Here is a 19,956-nt window from a genome sequence, read left to right as displayed (position 1 = left end):
TCAGGTCATGGTCTCACAGTTCATGAGATGGAGCTCACAGTGTGGAGCCAACCTGGGATTATCTCTCTCCCTCTCTCTCAAAATAAAGTAAAAAAAAAAAAAAAGAAAGAAAGAAAGAAATAGGTATCTGTTTTCCATTTCTTTAATCAGTGAGCAAAATAATTATTTTAATATTTCTCCGTTTAAAAACAGAATCCCTGGGGCGCCTGGGTGGCTTAGTTGGTTAAGCGTCCGACTTTCACTTAGGTCATGATCTCACGGTTCGTGGGTTCGAGCCCCGCGTCGGGCTCTGTGCTGACTGCCGGCTCGGAGTCTGGAGCCTGTTTCAATCTGTGACTCCCTCTCTCTCTGACCCTCCCCTGCTCATGCTGTCTCTCTCTCTCTCTCCTAGAAATAAATAAAAAAAAACATTAAAAAAAAATTTATAAAAACAGAATCCCTTTCAAGACTATAAGTCCAGATCAAGTGAGCATATGCAGCCAAGATCACAGAATGCTTAAGACCTAATAACTCAGCTGATTTATCACTTAGCTAAATATTGCAAGCCTGTATTGGCTTTGTTACGCAGCTTGAATTACTGCCACATAACATTTAAAGTATTCCCACAACGGATGAGAAGTTTAAGATAGAAAACACTAACACTAAAACACTGAGTTTATGAGGTACATAACATTTATAATTCTATAAGTTTGCCTAGGAATACTCTTCCTCTAGTAAGTTACCTTCATCAGGTCAAAATGTTCAAAAGCACATCAAGGTGTCAAATAAAAGTTCACCAGCCAATGTCAGAAAGAGAAAATATACTGACTATAATAATCAAATTGCTTCTTAGTTTTTAAAAAATTTTTATTTTAGAGAGCACGCAAGTTGGGCAGAGAGGGAGAGGGAGGGAGGGAAAGAAGGAGGGAGAGAAAGAGAGAGGGAGAAAGAGAGAATGAATCTCAAGCAGGCTCCCTTCTCAGCACAGAGCCAGGCATGGGGCTTGATCCCATGACCCTGGGATCATGACCTGAGCCTGAAATCAAAAGTCAGACACTCAACCAACTAAGTTAAGCCACCAAAGGTGCCCCAAAGTGCTTCTTAGTTTATCGAGAATAATACGGTGTACATATCGTGCATTATTTCTGGTGGACTCCTTGCAAGCAGCAGCCCAAAAACCATTCCTTTTGTAATTTAAAACACTGAAGTCAAATAATTTGATTTTTTTAACACAAATTTCAAGAATCCTAAATATCAGGCATGGACCTATTTTGTATTCTGAATATGAAATTTTACTTATATCTAAAGATACACTTTTACCCATGCTAATCATGCCATGTCATTTTAATATTTGCCAACAAACATCTTTCCCTTGCATAACTACCTGAAATTAAAAACTGACAAAAAGAAACACCAAATCCTATCTTTCTATAAAGATAAATTTTACATGTATAAGATACATTTTATATAAATATTACTTAGGGAGTCTATAAATTAAATATTATAAGATAAAAATTGCTCATTTGTCATGCACATATAAAAATGACAGAATAATTATTTAAATGGGTATGTGAGACTCCATATAGGAGTCTAAAAGGGGTAAAGTAAAAAAAATAAGACACTTCAGATTCTGGGTCTCCCTCTCTGCCTCTCCGCTGCTCATGCTGTCTCTCTCAAAAATAAATAAAACATTATGGGGTGCCTGGGTGGCTTAGTCGGTTAAACGTCCAACTTTCGCTTAGGTCATGATCTCAAGGTTTGTGGGTTTGAGCCCTGCGTCGGGCTCTGTGCTGACTGCCGGCTCAGAGCCTGGAGCCCATTTCAGAGTCTGTGCCTCCCTCTCTCTCTGACCCTCCCCTGCTCACGCTGTCTCTCTCTCTCTCTCTCCTAGAAATAAATAAAAATATTTTAAATAAATAAATAACTAAAACATTAAAAAAATAATAAAAGACAGATTAAGCCACAATTTGTCTGTGGGATTCTTTTTATTTTCATTTAAATATAAACTTCAATATCTAAGAGTTCCTAATTCAAAGGCATCCATGGTTCAAAACATAAAAATTTTTGACCAAAAGAATGTAATTTTCCAAAAACAACAATACCCTTTAGTGTTTCCATGCTGCAGAGAAGTGGTTAGACATGTGGTGTTTCTATGAAGTCGGCGATTTGGCTCACACTTTTCCTTGGTTTCAGGTAAGATAGGTTTTTTTTTTAGACTTTTTGTAATTTCTTTTAATGTTTATTTATTTTTTGAGAGACAGAGAGAGACAAGAGCATGAGCAGAGGAGGGAAGAGAAAGAGAGAGGGAGACACAAAATTTAAAGCAGGCTCCAGGCTCTGAGCTGTCAGCAAAGAGCCTGACGTGGGGCTTGAACTCACAAACTGTGAGATCATGACCTAAGCTGAAGACAGGTGCTCAACTGACTGGGCCAGCCAGGTGCCCCTCAGGTAAGATAATTATATGGCCTAGTTTTCAGAGTCTTTTCTAGACTTTAAAAATAAAATCTTTAAAAAAAAAAAGTAAACAATATAATCTCTTAAAAAAATTTTTTTTAAGTTTATTTATGAGAGATAGAGACACCATGAGTAGGGGAGGGGCAAAGAGAGAGGGAGACACAGAATCAGAAGCAGGCTCCAGGCTCTGAGCTGTCAGCACAGAGCCCGATGCAGGGCTCAAACCCACAGACTGAGATCCTGACCTGAGCCGAAGACAGACACCCAACCGACTGAGCCACCCAGGTGCCCCATAAAAGTCTTTTCTAATGCTGAAGCTTGGCATGGACTATGGAGCAGAGGTACAAGTGCTCTTCATCCCCATGTCCTTAGGGCAGGAAGCTATGTCTATCCTTCCAAAGAGCTGCTGAGAGACAAAAACTGGGCACCAAGTAGACTTTCAATAAATATTAGTTTCCTGTGCCAGAGTGGTTCAGTCAGCTGAGTGTTTGACTTCAGCTCAGGTCATAATCTCACAGTTCGTGAGTTTGAGCCCCACGCTGGGTTCTGTGCTGACAGCTTGAAGCCTGGAGCCTACTTCAGATCCTGTGTTTCCCTCTCTCTCTACCCCTGCCCCGCTCACACTCTGTCTTCAAAAATAGAACATTAAAAATTTTTTTTTCAATATTAGTTTCCTTCCCTCTTCAGGCCACTTTGATTATAAGGACATATAGATTACAATGTATTAATGTCCATTAAGAGATTATATTGTTGTTTGAAAATTTTATTTTTGTAAGTTTATTTATCTTGAGAGAGAAAAAGAGAAAGAGAGAGAGAGAAAATGCATGTGTGTGCACACACACGTTCAGAAGAGGGACAGAGAGGGAGAAAGAGAGGAAATCCTGAGCAGGCTCCACACTGTCAGAGCAGAAGAGCCTGACGCGAGGGTCCATCTCATGAACAGATAACGACCTGAGCTGAAATCAAGAGTCAGACACCCAACCAACTGAGCCATCCAGGCATGTCAAGATTTTAAAAAATGTAAAAATACAAAAAGTGAGGGGCATCTGGCAGCTTCAGTTGGTAGAGCATGTGACTCTTTATTTCAGAGTTTTGAGTATGAGCCCCATGTTGGGTATACAGATTACTTAAAAATATTAAATCATTTTGCTTTTTTTGTTTTTGTTTTTGTTTTTTTTTTACAAATAGTTTACTGTCAAGTTGGTTTCCATGTAACACCCAGTGCTCATCCCCACAAGTGCCCTCTTCCATGCCCATCTCCCCCTCGCCCCAACACCAAGGAGTCCTCAGTTTGTTCTCAGCATTCAAGAGACTCTCATGGTTTGCCTCTCTCCCTTTCCCCCACCATTTCCCCCCTTCTTCTCCCCCATGGTCCTCCTTTAAGTTCCTCCTAATCCTCCTATATGTGCAAACACATGGTATTTGTCCCTCTCTGCCTGACTTATTTCGCTCAGCATAACACCCTCGAGGTCCATCCATGTTGCTACACATGGCCAGATTTCATTTTTTCTCATTGCCATATAGTATTCCATCGTATAGATAAACCACATCTTCTTGATCCATTCGTCCGTTGATGATTCGTCCGTTGATGGACACTTAGGCTCTTTCCATGTTTTGGCTATTGTTGAGAGTGCTGCTATGAACATTGGGGTACATGTGCCCCTATGCGTCAGCATTCCTATATCCCTTGGGTAAATGCCTAGCAGTGCTATTGCTGGGTCATAGGGGAGTTCTATTGTTAATTTTTTAAAAAAATAAATCTTTTTTTTTTTTAATGTTTTTATTTATTTCTAGGAGAGAGAGAGAGAGAGAGACAGCGTGAGCAGGGGAGGGTCAGAGAGAGAGGGAGTCACAGACTGAAACAGGCTCCAGGCTCTGAGCTGGCAGTCAGCACAGAGCCCGACGCGGGGCTCGAACCCACGAACCGTGAGATCATGACCTAAGCGAAAGTCGGACGCTTAACCGACTAAGCCACCCAGGCGCCCCTAAAAAATAGATCTTAACACACATGACCAAAAAAAAAAAAAAAAAAAAGTGTATCAATTACTTCATCGCACCAAACCAATTTAACATCCTGGTCAAATATAATGTCTGTTAGTGTCTGACAGGTTTCAATATGGATAAATACCGATAAATATACTGGGGCCCTGAAGGCAAAAGCAAACGCCCTAGAACAGCATCTCCCAAACCAGTGCACTCTGAGGGAATCTGGTCTAGGGATTGATTAGAAATAGCAGTTTATCCACACACTGGTCTTTCTGACAGAATTTTCTGGAGCCTTTAATTTGTCAAAGTATACTAAGAAACTCCAGAATTGGATTTGGTATATTTTGTGGGACCGTGGCTTGCACAAAGCTAGTAACCACTCCGTGGCTTGGCAAACACGGCTGTGGAATACTCAACTAATACAACACCCCACAGAAGCAAAGCAAAGGAAACCCAATATCGAAATTTAGTGTTCAGGCAGAAGGAAAGGACAGACATCTATTGCTTCCACTGCTCTCTGAGCAGTGCGCCTCAGATATTGCAAGAGGATATCCCCACTCCCGCCCCTCAGTGCCAGAGCAGATGCACTTCAAAGGGGAGAAGAAAGCCCTGCTGGAGAAGTCTTACCGTAGCAGCTCTCACAGGCTCGCCCTAAGAGAGGGTTCTGTGGCTGGAATGTGGTCCCCACAGCTCCATTCACAGCTCCAGGTTTGCCATTGCTGGCGGATATTTGGTTGGGATTTGGTTTGCTGCTTTCAATGAAATAGGTGATAAAAATGACTTGTATAACAAGGCAAAAGTCTCTATATCTACTTAACTATGTATAAACATCTGAAGGTTTAGTAGGTAAGAAATAAGCTGGTAACTATAAGGTGTTAAAATGAACTCAAACCATTTATCTTTGCAAAACAAGGCCCTGTAAAAACCAATCTCTTATGCCTGTTACTCAAAAAGTCAATAGAGCCATTGGCTCTTCTCCATCCAAATACAATTTCCTTAGAATACCTTCTGCTGCTTTTGAAAGATACAAGCTCCTAAGCTTTATCACTTATCATGGAGTCTCCTGAGATTAAAAGATAATTTTTTGGATCAAATAAATACAGCCAAAAGCAGTGTGTTGTGTTTAGAGAAAACCATTGTGCCATTCCGGCTACAGGTGTGAAAGCTGTTGACTCTGAGTTGGCTCTTGCGGGAACTGCACAAAAGCCACGTACACGTTCAACAAAGACATTGTGGATGTCAACAGAGCCAATCTCTAGAGTGTACGCTGCTGGCATTCCAGGAGATTTAACCATTTATGATAATAATTTCTACTACGTTTGAATTTTTATGAGGAAAACTACCATAGCATTTTAAATTAGAAAAGCCAACAAACCTATTTCGAGGTTTTTCTTTTTAAGAAAACATTTTAGGAAGAGGAAAAAGGAGACACCTATCAAGTATCTACATGTAAATTCCAGAGGCCATACTTCCTTAGAAATAGGTAGCCCAGATTACCTTCTATGTACTGTGCAAACACGGCTAACTTTTCCCCATTTAGGGTAAGCTAACTCCCCTGCTTATAAAGCCAGGCTCAAGAATACAACACGGTACACATGACATGCTCTCAATAAACTTGTAATTCATTAAACATATATTTATTTATTTTTTCTTAAATAGTTTATGTCAAGTTGGTTTACATATAACACCCAGTGCTTAAACATATATTTATTGAGTGCCTAGTAATTAAAACTGCCTGACCTCAAGGAGCTTTCATTCTAGAGGAGCTTCTACTTCTTTTTATTCGACAGAAGATAAGCAAAATAAAGTAGCCAACTATTTGCTAGCAATGAATGCTGAATGACTAAATGCAGACCATAGTCTGTCTCCCCACGGCTACCGAAATAATGAGAGCTCAAAACTACCAACACAGTGGGGAGTTTCAACACAGAGTTGGCTCAGGAGTTTCCTCTTTGATGTTCCCTGTTTCTTCAATTCCATTTACCAGTGAAAGCCTATTGTATAAACTTGGCCTGATGGCAAATTACAATTTCTTTCTGGCATTATTACTATAACTCTTGGGTGACACCCCACCACCACCCCAGAAGAAATCATTTAACTCCATGTGCACCGAGGTCCCCATTCTGTAACAGGGCTATTATTTACACTTCTAATCTGTGCCAGCAATGTGTTTTCAAGACAAATCATTTTCTAAAATATATTTTAAACAACACAGAATGCGTTTTTCTTCTTATAGTTTGCAGCTGAAACTGTACACAATTAAAAGTGATGATTTATAATGACTAAGATTTCCAAGGGTGTGTAATAATATTTGATTTTTAAAAATCTACTGTATATAGATAGAAATGATGGCCCCTTAAGTCAAATGACTTATCTCAGAAGGCTTCCCCCAAAATATGAAAATTTCTGACATTTAACCCAGGGCTAAATATATGTGTTAAAGAAGAGCTAATACAAATTTACAGTTGAGTTGCCTTAAGCAAACACAATTTTAGCTGTTTAATTCAATTTCAAATGTTATTAGACTGAATAGAACACTGATCTTCATTATAATAATCGTGAAAGGAGGACAACAGTGCAAAGACTCAATGACTACAGGCATGTGAATCGCTTAAAATTAGTTCTGCAAAACCAAGTACCTACAGGTTAATTCTCAGGTGACCAACGTCAGTGACCATTTGAATAAATTTTTACTCTGTTAAGACAAACATACTAAAAAGGTTTTTCAAGCTCCATTATACAAAACTGTCCTTTAATCTACTACTCAAACCTCTCTTCCCTCATCTGTATTCCAGATTCTACTCCCAGTGCCCTCCTGAGAATTTTGTACCTTTGGTTCTCTTTCCTGGACCCTCTTCATGGTCATGTAAACCTATTTCTCCTATTTAAAAAATTCTCTTGGGGCGCCTGGGTGGCTCAGTTGGTTAAGCACCCAACTTTGGCTCAGGTCATAATCTCACTGGTTCATGAGTTCGAGTCCTGCATCGGGCTCTGGGATGACAACTTGGGGCCTGAAGCCTGCTTCCACTTCTGTGCCTCCCTCTCTCTCTCTGCCCCTCCCCTGCTCGCTCGCACGCTCTCTCTCTCTGTCAAAAATAAACATTCAAAACGAAACAAAACAAACAAAAAAACCTGTTACTCTTCTCCAACCTACCCCGCAAAGCCAAGAGCTGGAGCACTCTCAACTGGCCTTTCCAGCCAGTTTTGTTGAGAGCTGCCAGTCCTCACGGTCTGCAGTTCCTTGGTTCGTATGCAGCCTTCACCACTACATTAAAGACGACCAGTGACCTACCTCCATGTTGCTAAATTCCCAGGCTATTTTTCATCAACATCTGACATAACTAATTAATCTCTTTCTCTCCTTGAAATACACTCCTCTCTCAGCTTTTGTTGATAATGCACTCACCTTGCTGTCCTACTTTATTTGATAGGTAAATCCTAGATTTCCTCAAGCTTGGTCCAAGACCCTTTATCTTATTGCTCTTCCTTAAGAAGCTCATCCATAGTTTCAAACACAATATGATATGACGATGGAGCTCAAATTCGTGTCTCTAGTGCAAAACTTTCCCTTGAGCTTGAGACCAATATATCCGACATCATATTCAACACCTCTTTTTGGATAGAGCAAATTGAGAATGACCTATCTTGCTTCTCTGCCAGTTTCTTAGCTTGGTGAAGAGCACAGCAATGCACCTTGTTGTGCTGGCCAGAAATCTGGGACTCTAGCTTGACATCTCCCCTCTATCTCTCCATACAAGTCAATCACCTCCAAGTGGTGGACCGTTTCCAGGGCCACAACCCCAGGCCAAGCTACAGTCATGTTTCTTCTCTAAGAACTTCAAAACTGGTCTCCTTACCTCCACTATTACTTCCCTTCCCCAAACCATTTTCTAAAATATAGCCAGTGATCTTAAAGTATGAATTTGATCATGACACTTTCTTGTTTAAAATCCATTTCCACTATTCATCAGATAGGTAAGCCCCTGCCTACCACGCCAGTCTCCCACAGCTCACCAGTCTCTTTATATAAGCTACAATGCCTTTCTCTCAGCTCCTTAACTATGTTTGCCCCCTTCCTATCTCAGGATCCCCTTGACTTGGAAAGCCTCTATCACCTGCTTAATTCTTCCTCCTCCAGAGTATTCAAACTCACTTCCACAAGGAATCTTTCCTGACAGCATCAACTGAATCCGGTCCCCCGTATAAATTCTCATAAAAGCTATTCTATTCTCCATCACAGCACTTGTCACACTAGGCAACTGTTTGGCATTGTCTTCCCCACACTAGAATGCAGTCTGTCTTCTTAACCTTTCCATCTCTAGTACTGAACAGAGTGTACTCTGCTCTGCATATAGGAGACAGCCAGGCTGAAAAGAATGATAGCATAACCTAATTCTTAATCTATTATTTGTTTCAAAATGCTCAATTTCAGAGTTAATTGTGAAATTCTTCAAAGTACTCAGATTCTTATCCAACTCGACGTAACTTCATACCTCCTGTTTAGGTAAAGATTTATGTAACTTTTTTTAAAGTTATGCCTAGAAACTGTCTTGGTCTTCAAAAGTCGTTCACTTAGAGCAGGGTGGCACTGTAAATACTGTAAGCTCCGTGAATATTACGATTTCTGTCACAACCACTGAACGCTGCCACAGAAGCACGAAAGCAGTCATACACTACAACTATACACGAATGAGTAAGTCTGGGTGGGTTAACGACACCTTCTTTACAGAAAACAGGCATCAGGTCAGATACGGGCTGCAGACTAGAGTGCACTGGTCTTTAAAAAAAAAATCGAGAAATCGAGACTCCAACAAACTCCATGCAAAACGTAACAAAACGATCATCTGGGTTAGCAGGTGAAAACTGGTTAAAGGTACTTGTCCTTGGCTGTGACAGCACTACAGTGCACGAGAAAGCTGCCGTGCTTGCCTCTGAAAATCCGACACATGAATCACAACATGGTTCTCTTTGGGGAGTTGCTCTTTTACAAATTACTCAAATAAAATATTCTAAAATACTGGAAACTACTGCAGAAGGGACATTAACCGCTCTGAATAAAAATTATGAATCCTGTAAATTACATGTTATCTGCCTCAAGATAAAAATATTATTTAAAAAAATCACAATTCATGGTCTATGAGGCTTCCTATATTAAAAAATGTATATTAATACATCAAAATTCAGTAAACAAAACTCTATGTGTAAAACAACTGCACTGAACACAAAGAGTGAGAAAAATCTTGGAGCAGTACATAGCATTTTGAGCAAATTTCACTTTAATCCCCAAAGAACCTAGTATATCACTATATACGCGGTGCTTGGTATAAACTAAATTTTCCTGAACAAATGAACAACAAACTCCAAAGACCTCAAAAAAAAAAAAAAAAAGATTATAATTCATTTAAAACGTAGCAAATGAAAAGCAAACTGGCATTCATTCTGATGATAGTGCTTCCTGAGCCCTAAAATAATGATGATCGAAGGAACAACAGACACGTGAGACAGGTCATACCTATTCTTTACTTATCCAACATTAACAAAGCACGGTTCTTATTACTTCCTCTACCCGTCTCCCAAGCAAGCAATGTAAAATCCTCAACCAAATAAACAACTTCAAAAGGGCAATGCATACTATCCACTCCCCAAAATCCATCCCATAACACAGTTTCAAGTAATAGAGTTTCACAGGTTAGTTTTCTGATGCTGTCCCTGCAACTTTCCTAGGAGTATACTGCATGGTCGTTTCCGGTTAGTCCTTTTGTCTCCTTGGGGTTTCGCCCACCAGCCAACTTTCTTTCTGAAAACAAAAATCACTGTAGTGGTATAATGGACAGCAAGTCTCATGCTTTGTAATGGAAGAAAATAAGATACACAAAGAAATCCAAATTCGTCTGAAACTGACCAAGATGACATATTTTGTTTTGATAGAATAAATACTGACAAATATTTAAAAAGATTTCCATTACTTACTAAGTTGGGATATATACTTGTTTCAGTTTACTCTCAGCTTCTGCTGCCTTTAGACGTTTCTGATCAAAAGACAGATAAAAAATTTTACATGCAATGCCTAATTATTGCCACTTCATTGTCTTAGAAAAGTCACATGAAAATGAAATATTAAAACATCATTCAAAAACTGCCATTTTAAGAAGGGCCTTTCCCTTCATGTACACATTTTTAAACTGTACTAATCTGTAAGACAAGTGACTAGATTCTGAGGTACAGACTGCAAGTATTAATAACATTTTAGACACAGGTTTTAAAAATAAAGCCGTAAACAAGTCCAGTTTCCACTGCTCCCTGACTGAGTAAACAGGACTCACAGGTGACCATTTTTTCTTTTCAAATTTAGTTTCTACTTTCTTTACAGCCCTTCTGAGAGAAACACACACATTCTTTTATTTAAAAAATTTTTTTTTCTTCGAAAATGATTAGTTTCAAAGTCTATGCAAAAGACAGAGATAACAACTCTCCTAAGTACAATTGAATAAACACTTATCCTCAAATGTCAAGAGATATGCAATAAACTTTAAAGCCTGGCTGAATTCACATCAGATTTTAAGGGCCAAATGTAGGAAAGGAATAGGGGTAAGATTACATAATCATATCCAGAAAATGATAAACACAGTAAGTGAATATAAACAAGGAAGGAAAAAAAATATTGTAGATATCCAAAACAAAGGCAAACCAGAATACAAGACATTCATCCATTTTCTTAATGAGGAGAAAACAAAAAACATTTAAAGGGATAACTTAAAACTTTTAGAGACAGAGTGAAAATTTTTGGAAATAATTCTCTTCAAAAATTTTATTTATTTATTTCAACTTCCCATAATGCCATCATCTCCACCATCTTTAGGGAATTTTTTTGCCTTGAAACATGCAAGTGTCCAGAGTACATGATCTTCACTTCTCCCTATGTTGTTTGGAATAAACACTTCAATTTTTCAACAAGCCATGGGTATCTCTTCACTATTCATGACCTTACTCACTATGATCATTTAATATCCAACACTTGTCACTATGTGATCACATAACTTAGGGAAAATAATGACTGTTAAATATACTTGTTCCTTTTTTTACCAGCTCTAACCTGTGACTAGAATGTAAAAACAAGTAACTGAAGTCACTAAGGAAAATGCCCCTTTCCTCAAAAGGAATAGTACTCAAAGTAAGAAATTGAGAGAATTACCTCAACTTGGAACATTTAGGAAGGACTCAAAATTAAAAGATTCCCTGCTTTTAGAAATAATTTTGGAGAAAAATTTATGCACCTTACCAGAGCATCAAACTAGTAAGACTAACAGTTAAAGTCAAAGACTTAGGAGATACAAGTACGACACAAATGTCATCTAAGGAGATTTCAGATGATCTTTTAAAATATCTCAAACTGTATGGTTGATGGCAGTGGTCTAAATTTCTAATACTTCATAAAATAACCTCACATCTTAGATCATTCCCATCAACTATCCTCAGAAAGAGATGAAGCACCAGGCCACCTGCAAGGATAATGCTACCTCTCTAATGGCATCTCTCCCTGTCATCTTTCCAAAATATTTATCATAGTGACTTTGAAGTCAGAAAATACTAGGACTCAAATCCTAAAATAACATCTTAAGGTTGTTAAAAACAGTATAGAAAAGAGAAAGCCAACAAATTTAAAATTAAGTGTATTGCTAAGAAATATTAAGATATAAAAACAGAAAGCTCACTTTAATGCAATAGTATTACTAGTAGCAATATGAAGAAAATTACCTGCTGCACATATCTGTCAGTAGTTTTCCACATGTAATAATATTCAATGATGCTAGTCAATGATTTCCAAGGGAGCTGAAAAAATATTTTAACAGGATAATGAAAACAAGGTGCTGTAGGAATGGTTTTCTTTTTTAAACCACTTTTTTAAAATAATGAGGCAAATATCCACACAGAAGATTCACTCTAGGAGAGGTGTTTGAGAAAACTAAATTCTTAGCAAAGCGTACCCCAAACAAGTTATATTCAGTGAGAGACTCTAATAAAACACAGTCTATTTCTCACCTCCCATTTTGTTAAAGATTATAGACATTATGACTGATAATATTTCAGGACCTATTCAGGAAAGTTATTCTCAGGCTACAGGTGGAATGAAGTAGTACAATGTTTAGAAATGACACTTCAATGGATTTAGCCTAAGTTACTTTAACTTCCAAAGGCCAGCTACAACTTGGTGTCGTTTGGTCTCTAGCGTAACAGCTCTCATCTTTTCCAAAACTGCTTTATTTTGACCTCTGTAGTTGTAAATAAAATAAAAACCTAAATCTCAGAAAGACTACACAGCTGAGTGTGGCTTGCGTTTGAAAAACAGGAAGTTTATTACCCTTTGCTATTCTCCATAATTATTCAAAACTGGCCAAATGAGCTGCTACTAAGGAGATTCACAACCAAAGAATATATTGAGTACGTCCCTCTGTAAAGGGAAATCTGTCAGTCATCCCAGATGCAAATCGGAACAGATCAAACCTTCAAGCAAATGACTGTCAACGGTTACAGTTTTTAGCGGCTGCGTCAGATTTTACAGATAGGTGACTCAGCACTCTCTCTGACTTCTAGCTAGCCTGCCCTAATGCATTGTCGGGATTAGAGTCAAAATAGCACTTCCCAGACCCCACTGCAGCTAGGGTTCTGCTTGAAATCCACGTGTACGATATCCACACCATTCTTTAGTCACCTCCACATTTCACTCACCTGTTTGCTATAAAGAGAAAACAGATGGAGTTTTGAGAAAGGAACTTATTTTAAGCTTAACTGGGTAGCAACTCCAACAGCAGTTACAAATGTGGCCTCTTTAAAAGACCAAATCAGCACAGCCACTGGCATGTATGTGCATTGCAGCTAAAGCGAAACAGTTTTCTACAACCCAACAAGCAATCTAATGGAGTTGAAAGTGAGGGATGGGGTAAGGAGCCGACCACAAGACCTCACAAGGCAAGACCTCAGAGGATGCTCACAGGCATGTCCCCTAGGCTTCAAGCAAGCTAAGACCACTTATTCTGCTAACTATTCTGAGAAACAGCCTCTGGCATGCAATTATCTGGAAGCCTGAGAAAAGGAAGTCAGGTGACTATGTAACCTGAGCTTCATCATCAGGCAGATTTGATCTGAGCCATCAAGTCCTAATCAGCTGTGCTCAGCACCACCACTCTCTTATCAAGAAATACAGTCTTGAAGGCACAAATGACATGTCCCAGTGTGTCTACTCATGTTGTGCTATCATTTCTCCCTCAACCCTCACAGCTCCACAGGAGTTCCCTATGACCTATCAAGTGAGGAGGGAAAAAAATCTGAATGTGGCAGATGGCTTTGCATGATATACTGGCACCAGCCAGAATTCTACTGCTGCAGCATTTTGGCCCTGAGCAGGACTGTCTCTAAAGCACAATGAAGACGGGAGATCCTTTGGGAGGGCAGGACATTAGAGTCACCATCTGGTTTTCTAGTCTGAGTTGAAGGAAAGGTGGCCAGAGGTACTAATCCATATTCACTCACGGAGAGTGGTTATCTACCTGTCATAATGATCAGGGAGGGATTTGAAAGGAAGCAGATTAGAAGGTTGGTAACAATGAGGCTTAGGAAAGAGGTTTGTGGGGCAGACACCTCTGAAAGGGCCCAAGTGTGAGGATCTTTACTGTCCCCATGCTTATCAAAGGCTCCTCTTGGAGAGAAGATTCTCATTAATATCAAGAGGGCAAGATAATCTCCTCTAGGCCTATCAGCCAGCCTCTTTCTCTAGCCACAACAATGATTGCTCAAAGGATACATAAACAAAATGGACACACAGAGGCAAGCAGAGATTACACATGGGTACCCCCACATGGATGTCCTCTCGCCAAATCTGATCTGATTACTCCAGGTGTCCAATCTGCAAGGAACAGAGGACATGGGCTTCCAACATGGCACCATTCCTGGTAACATGTCAGTTACATTAGACTCTCAAAATCCTGGAATGAACAGACATCTTGTTCTTGCTCAATAGACAATTATTCTAAATACAATTTGCCTTTTCTGCCTGTAATGCATTGGCTAGCAATACCAACCACAGACTTTTGAATGACTTATTCTCACAGAACAGCTTCTGACTCAGGGCTCAGAACCCTCAGGAATAAAGGTCTGGGTCATGCTACCAAGTTAAGAACTGGTTATCGAAGGTAATAAGGAGAGAACATTGGGGGGATTCTAATTTGAATGACAATGAAGGCCTCAGGATGAGTTTCAGAAAAGAGAAAGGTAGACTAAAGAAGCTATCTATATTTTCTTCCTCGTTTGTCATAATTATTTTCCTTCAGCAGGAAGGAATTCCGTTTTTGTTTTTGTTTTTTGAGAAAGAGTGAGTGAGTGTGAGTGGGGGAGAAGGGCAGGAGGGGGGAGAGAGAAGGAGGGGCAGAGAATCCCAAGTAGGCCCCATGTTAAACTATGTCATCCCCACCTTGAAAATGAGAAGAAAAAAAAACAGATAACCTACAAAACCATACTATTCTTGAGCTAATGGTACAAGACAATCAACTGAACCGGATTCCAAAGTCACTCAGTACTCAGAGACTAGACTCATGAGCTATTTTTCCTTTGGCAAAGCACCAATAATAAACAAACAAAACAAATAAAAACAAAGTAAGAAGAAAACAGCCAAAAATGTACCAAATTATTAAAGGTCAACAGTGACCTAGGATAACTGTTTAGCATCTATGGGAGCCCTAGACACCGGTGGAATCCATCCACGTTTGCCACGGGTCTCCATCAGGTGTTCATCAGAAAGAATTGGGCCAGAGCAGGAAACCTGAGAAAGCCCCTGTTGGTGGTGAAGTGATTTGAATCTACACAAAGAAATGAAGAGAGGCAGAAATGGCAACACTTAAAAAAATAAATGAACAATATGCAAATAAATATGAGGGAAAAAGGTTATTTTAAATAATCATTTTAAAAAGATCACTGTCTAAAACAAAAGAAGTAACAATTCACTGTGGAATTTAGAACATAGGCAGAAATATGTATGACAAAAAAAGCACAAGAATGGGAGGGAGAAATTGAAAATGTATTGTCACATCGTTCTTCTTCTTTCTTAGGTAAGCTCTACACTCAATATGGGATGGATGAACTCATGATAGAGATCAAGAGTCACATGCTCTATGGATGGAACCTGCCAGGCATCACAATCACATGGTACTTATAGTCTGTGTGATCTAAGTGGATTTGACTGAAGACAGACTGTAAGACATTAAAGATGCATAGTGTAAACCACTAAACAAACAAAAGTTTAATTGATAAGCCACTAGCAGAAATAAAACTGGAATAAAAAAATTAATTTAAGGGGCACCTGGGTGGCTCAGTGGGTTAGCCATATGACTTCAGCTTAGGTCATGATTTCACCGTTCATGGGTTGGGGCCCTGTGTTTGGGCTCTGTACTGACAGCTCAGAGCCAGGAGCCTGCTTCGGGTCCTGTGTCTCCCTCTCATTCTCTCTCTCTCTGCCCCTCCCCCAACTGTGCTCTGTCTCTCTCTCAAAAATAAATATTAAAAAAATAATTTAAAAAATTTTAAAAGAGGGAAAAGAACAAAGAACAATGGGGCAAATGGAAAATTAATGGTAAGATGACTGGTTTAAACCAAAACTTATGTTATTGATAATTACATTAAAGGTAAATGGTCTAATCAATCCATGTAAAAGGTAAAGATTGTTAGAATGGTTTAAAAAAAAAGATCCAACTGTATTCAGTCTACAAAAAGCTCAGTTCAAACATAAATAAGATACAAATAAAGTAATGGAAACAAGATATACCATGTGATCAATAAAATAAAGCGGGAATGGTTATATTAATAGACTTTACCATAAGGAATATTACCAGGGATAAAGAGGTATGATGTAAAGACAAAAAGGTCAATCCATTACAAGAATGTAATCCTAAATGCTGAATGAATGAACCTAATAACAGAAATTCAACATAATCAAAGCAAAAACCTATTGCAACTAAAAAGAAAAACAGAAAAAAAACAGCTATGGGCGCCCCCATAGCTAGAGACTTTTAATACTGCTCTCTCAACAACAGAACAGGTAGGGGCGTCTGGGTGGCTTAGTAGGTTAAGCGTCCGACTTTCGCTCAGGTCATGATCTCGCGGTTCGTGGGTTCGAGCCCCGCATCGGGCTCTGTGCTGACTGCCGGCTCAGAGCCTGGAGCCTGTTTCAGTCTGTGATTCCCTCTCTCTCTGACCCTCCCCTGCTCACACTGTCTCTCTCTCTCTCTCCTAGAAATAAATAAAACATTAAAAAAAAACACACACACACAACAGAACAGGTAGACAGAAAAATCAGTAAGGCTCCAGAAGACTTGAACACCATCAATAAATCTGACCTAAGTAGCACTTATAGAACATTCCACCAAATAGCAAAATATCTCTTCTTGTCAAGAGCACATGAAACCTTCACCATAATAAGACCATATACTAGATGAAAATCAATCACATCTCAAAAAAGTAAAATTTGATTTTTTTACAAAGTATGTTTTCTGATCACAACATAATTAAACTGGACTTCAGTAACAAAAATAGGTAAAAAAATGCAAATATGTGGAATTTGCCTCTAAATAAGCCATGAGTCAAAAAAGAAAATCAGAAAGAAAAATGAAAAATACTTTGATGGAAAGAAAATGAAAACACAACTTATCAAAATGTGGAGAGAGGCCTTGTAGTCCTGGGCCTGCTGAGGTTGAGAAAGGAGCACTTAAGAAACCCTCCCACATTCCAGGCCCTGCATTAAGCATAGGTAAGAATTTAAAGTCCGTGGATGTTCAGATCACCTCCTATTTAACCCTTCAGTGAAGGAGGAACCTGCCCCTCAAAACATTATCAGATGGTCAGGACGTACAACACATGACACTGAAGACAAAACAGAGGAGACTGATTGGTTTATTAGTCACAGATACAGCCCAGGAGAAGATGACACCATGTAGAGCCACGGTGGGTCACCAGGGGCTGGGGAAATGAGGTTTTGTGTGACAAGAGAGTGAGATGTGCCCTGGTTCTGAAGAGAGTCCCCAGGGGAAGATGTGACTGGCCTGTCTGAGTAATTCTGAGGACTGGCAGAGAAGTGAAATCCATTAGGTTGAAGGCTGAGGGGGTGCGAGAACTGGGCAAGTGGGGGTCTTTCCTGCTGGGTGAAGGATATAGCTGGCAAAAGTAGTGGAACTCACAGTTAAGTTTTTGGGGCCCAGTGAGGCTCAAAGATGTCAAGGCAGTAGATGAAATTTTAGGTCTTCCAATACAGTGGTACCCTGAAGGTAAACAGAACAACCAAATCCAAACCTGGCTCAACTACAGATTACATTAATATATTAAAGGATCTGGTTAAAAAGGTAAGACAGCACACATGAATAGATGGGGAATTTAAACAGAGAAAAGTATAAAAAGAAAATATAAACGTTAGCAAAATATGCTATCATATTTGAAGAATTCCTTTAAGAAGCTTATCAGTACCCTGGACACGGCAGAGAAAAGAATTAGTGCACTGAGGGGCGCCTGGGTGGCTCAGTCTGTTAAGCACCCGACTTCGGCTCAGGTCATGATCTCATGGTTTGTGAGTTCGAGGCCAGCATTAGACTCTGTGCCGACAGCTCAAAGCCTGGAGCCTCCTTCAGATTCTGTGTCTCTCCCTCTCTCTGCCCCTCCCATGCTCATGCTCTGAATAGTAAAATTGTAAAAAAAAAAAAAAAAAAAAAAAAAAAAANTTAGTTTTGTTTACTGCTGATTCCCTCTGTGTGTGAAATAATACAAAGCCTGGCATTAATAAATATTTATTAAGTGAATGGATCAATGACATTGACCAAATTAAAATACTGTATTCATATATAGATGGGGAGAATCTATGAGTTGATTTTTAATATTTCTTTTTTATGAGACATATATGCTCATGGATAAATGAGCCATATAAAAAGATGAGATTTAGGGGCACCTGGGTGGCTCAGTCAGCTAAGCGACCAACTCTTGATTTCAGCCCAGGTCATGATCTCATGGTTCCGTGGGTTCAGGCCCCGCGTCGGGCTCTGTGCTGACTGCCAGCTCAGAGCCTGGAGCCTGTTTCAGTCTGTGACTCCCTCTCTCTCTGACCCTCCCCTGCTCACGCTGTCTCTCTCTCTCTCTTAGAAATAAATTAAAAATATATATACATAAAAAAAAAAAAAAGAAAGAAACTATGTCAGCCAGATAGACACCCTTAGAGTACTGAAAAAGAAAAAAATGAATCCTACAAAGAATAACATTTTGGGGTGCTTAACCGACTGGGTGGCTCAGTCGGTTAAGCATCTGACTTCGGCTCAGGTCATGATCTCACCGTTCATGAGTTCGAGCCCCATGTCGGGCTCTGTTCTGACAACTCAGAGCCTGGAGCCTGCTTCAGATTCTGTGTTTCCCCCTCTATCTCTCTCTGCCCGTCTCCTGCTCACATTCAGTCTCTCTCTCTCTCAAAAATAAACAAACATAAAAAAAATAACATTTTTGTTAAAGAGGACAAGAAGATAATTTTAAGACAAGGCTAAAATCACTGTCAGCCAAGTACACTCTCAACAAATGATTACAAGGAAAGTTTCAACCTTAGAAAGTTACTAGGAAAAGACAAAGCACTTCAGCACAAAGCAAGCTGAAGAAAGGAAATGACAAACATAAAAGCAGAAGTTGATGAAACAAACAAACAAACAAAATCAATCAAGCAAAAAAACTAGTTCTTTGCAAAGATCAAAAACACTGATTAAGTCCTTTCTGGACTGATGAGGAAAATTACCAGTATCAGGAATGTGAGGGGGCATCACTGCAGATCCATCCCACAGATCTCTGAAGGATAATATGAGGTTATGAACCACTTTATAACAATAACCACTTTATGACATTTTATGATAGGGATACCTGTCTTTGTATGCCACAGCTATGGAAATGAAAATAGCCCTGGGAGGATCAGAGTCAAATAAGAAGCTATGGCAACACAGTGGTGCAAAAGATGAATAACCATAGAAAGGATCACCAGGGAGGTAGGCTTAGCTGAGACGCCTGGAAACGGCTACAAACAAAGGAGGGTAAAGGCTACCAATGTACGTGGGTGCCAGTGTGGTCCCCTGTGGCCCGCTCTGCAGAGGAGCCTGGCAGCCGTTGCCACCGAGCACCTGGAAGACCTCAACAGCCTTCATGACAGCTGCAGAGCCCCTGCCACGTGCACAGCAGAGGACTGTGCAGTACTTGTTGGCACGGACTCCAGCCGCCTACTCTGCAGAGGAAACTGACGGCTTCTACCACTGAGGTAACCAACAGCCATTGCTGATACTGACCTCCTAGGGAGGGAGATGCCGCTGCACCCCTCCCAGAAGACGCCGCTGTGTCCCCACCCCAGGAACAGGGCTGCCAGCCCCAATCTCCAACTCGGTGCACATCCAGGACGCCAGAACTCTGGCTGCTCCACATGCACCCACACTCCAGACCTTGATTCCATGGTGGTTCTGCATGCGTTCACATCTCAGTCACTGA

General features: G+C 39.9%; 1 protein-coding gene across 2 annotated transcripts in view; it reads right to left on the bottom strand.

The window, feature by feature from the left end:
• Positions 1 to 19,956, bottom strand: part of MTA3 (metastasis associated 1 family member 3) — a 173,708-nt gene that overhangs the window by 31,934 nt on the left and 121,818 nt on the right. Inside the window, exons 10-12 of one of the 2 annotated variants that reach the window (XM_039231778.1) lie at positions 12,175 to 12,249; positions 10,390 to 10,448; positions 5,047 to 5,171 (exon numbers count right to left, since the gene is read on the bottom strand). In XM_039231778.1, coding sequence (XP_039087709.1) covers positions 5,047 to 5,171; positions 10,390 to 10,448; positions 12,175 to 12,249 — 259 coding nt within the window. The remainder of the gene's footprint in view (positions 1 to 5,046; positions 5,172 to 10,389; positions 10,449 to 12,174; positions 12,250 to 19,956) is intronic. The other variant, XM_039231780.1, reaches the window with a different exon arrangement.

The sequence above is a fragment of the Hyaena hyaena genome, unplaced genomic scaffold (genome assembly GCF_003009895.1).
Source record: "Hyaena hyaena isolate Hyena2069 unplaced genomic scaffold, ASM300989v1 scaffold_57, whole genome shotgun sequence".
NCBI lineage: Eukaryota > Metazoa > Chordata > Mammalia > Carnivora > Hyaenidae > Hyaena > Hyaena hyaena.
This window is presented reverse-complemented; position numbering and strand designations above follow the sequence as displayed.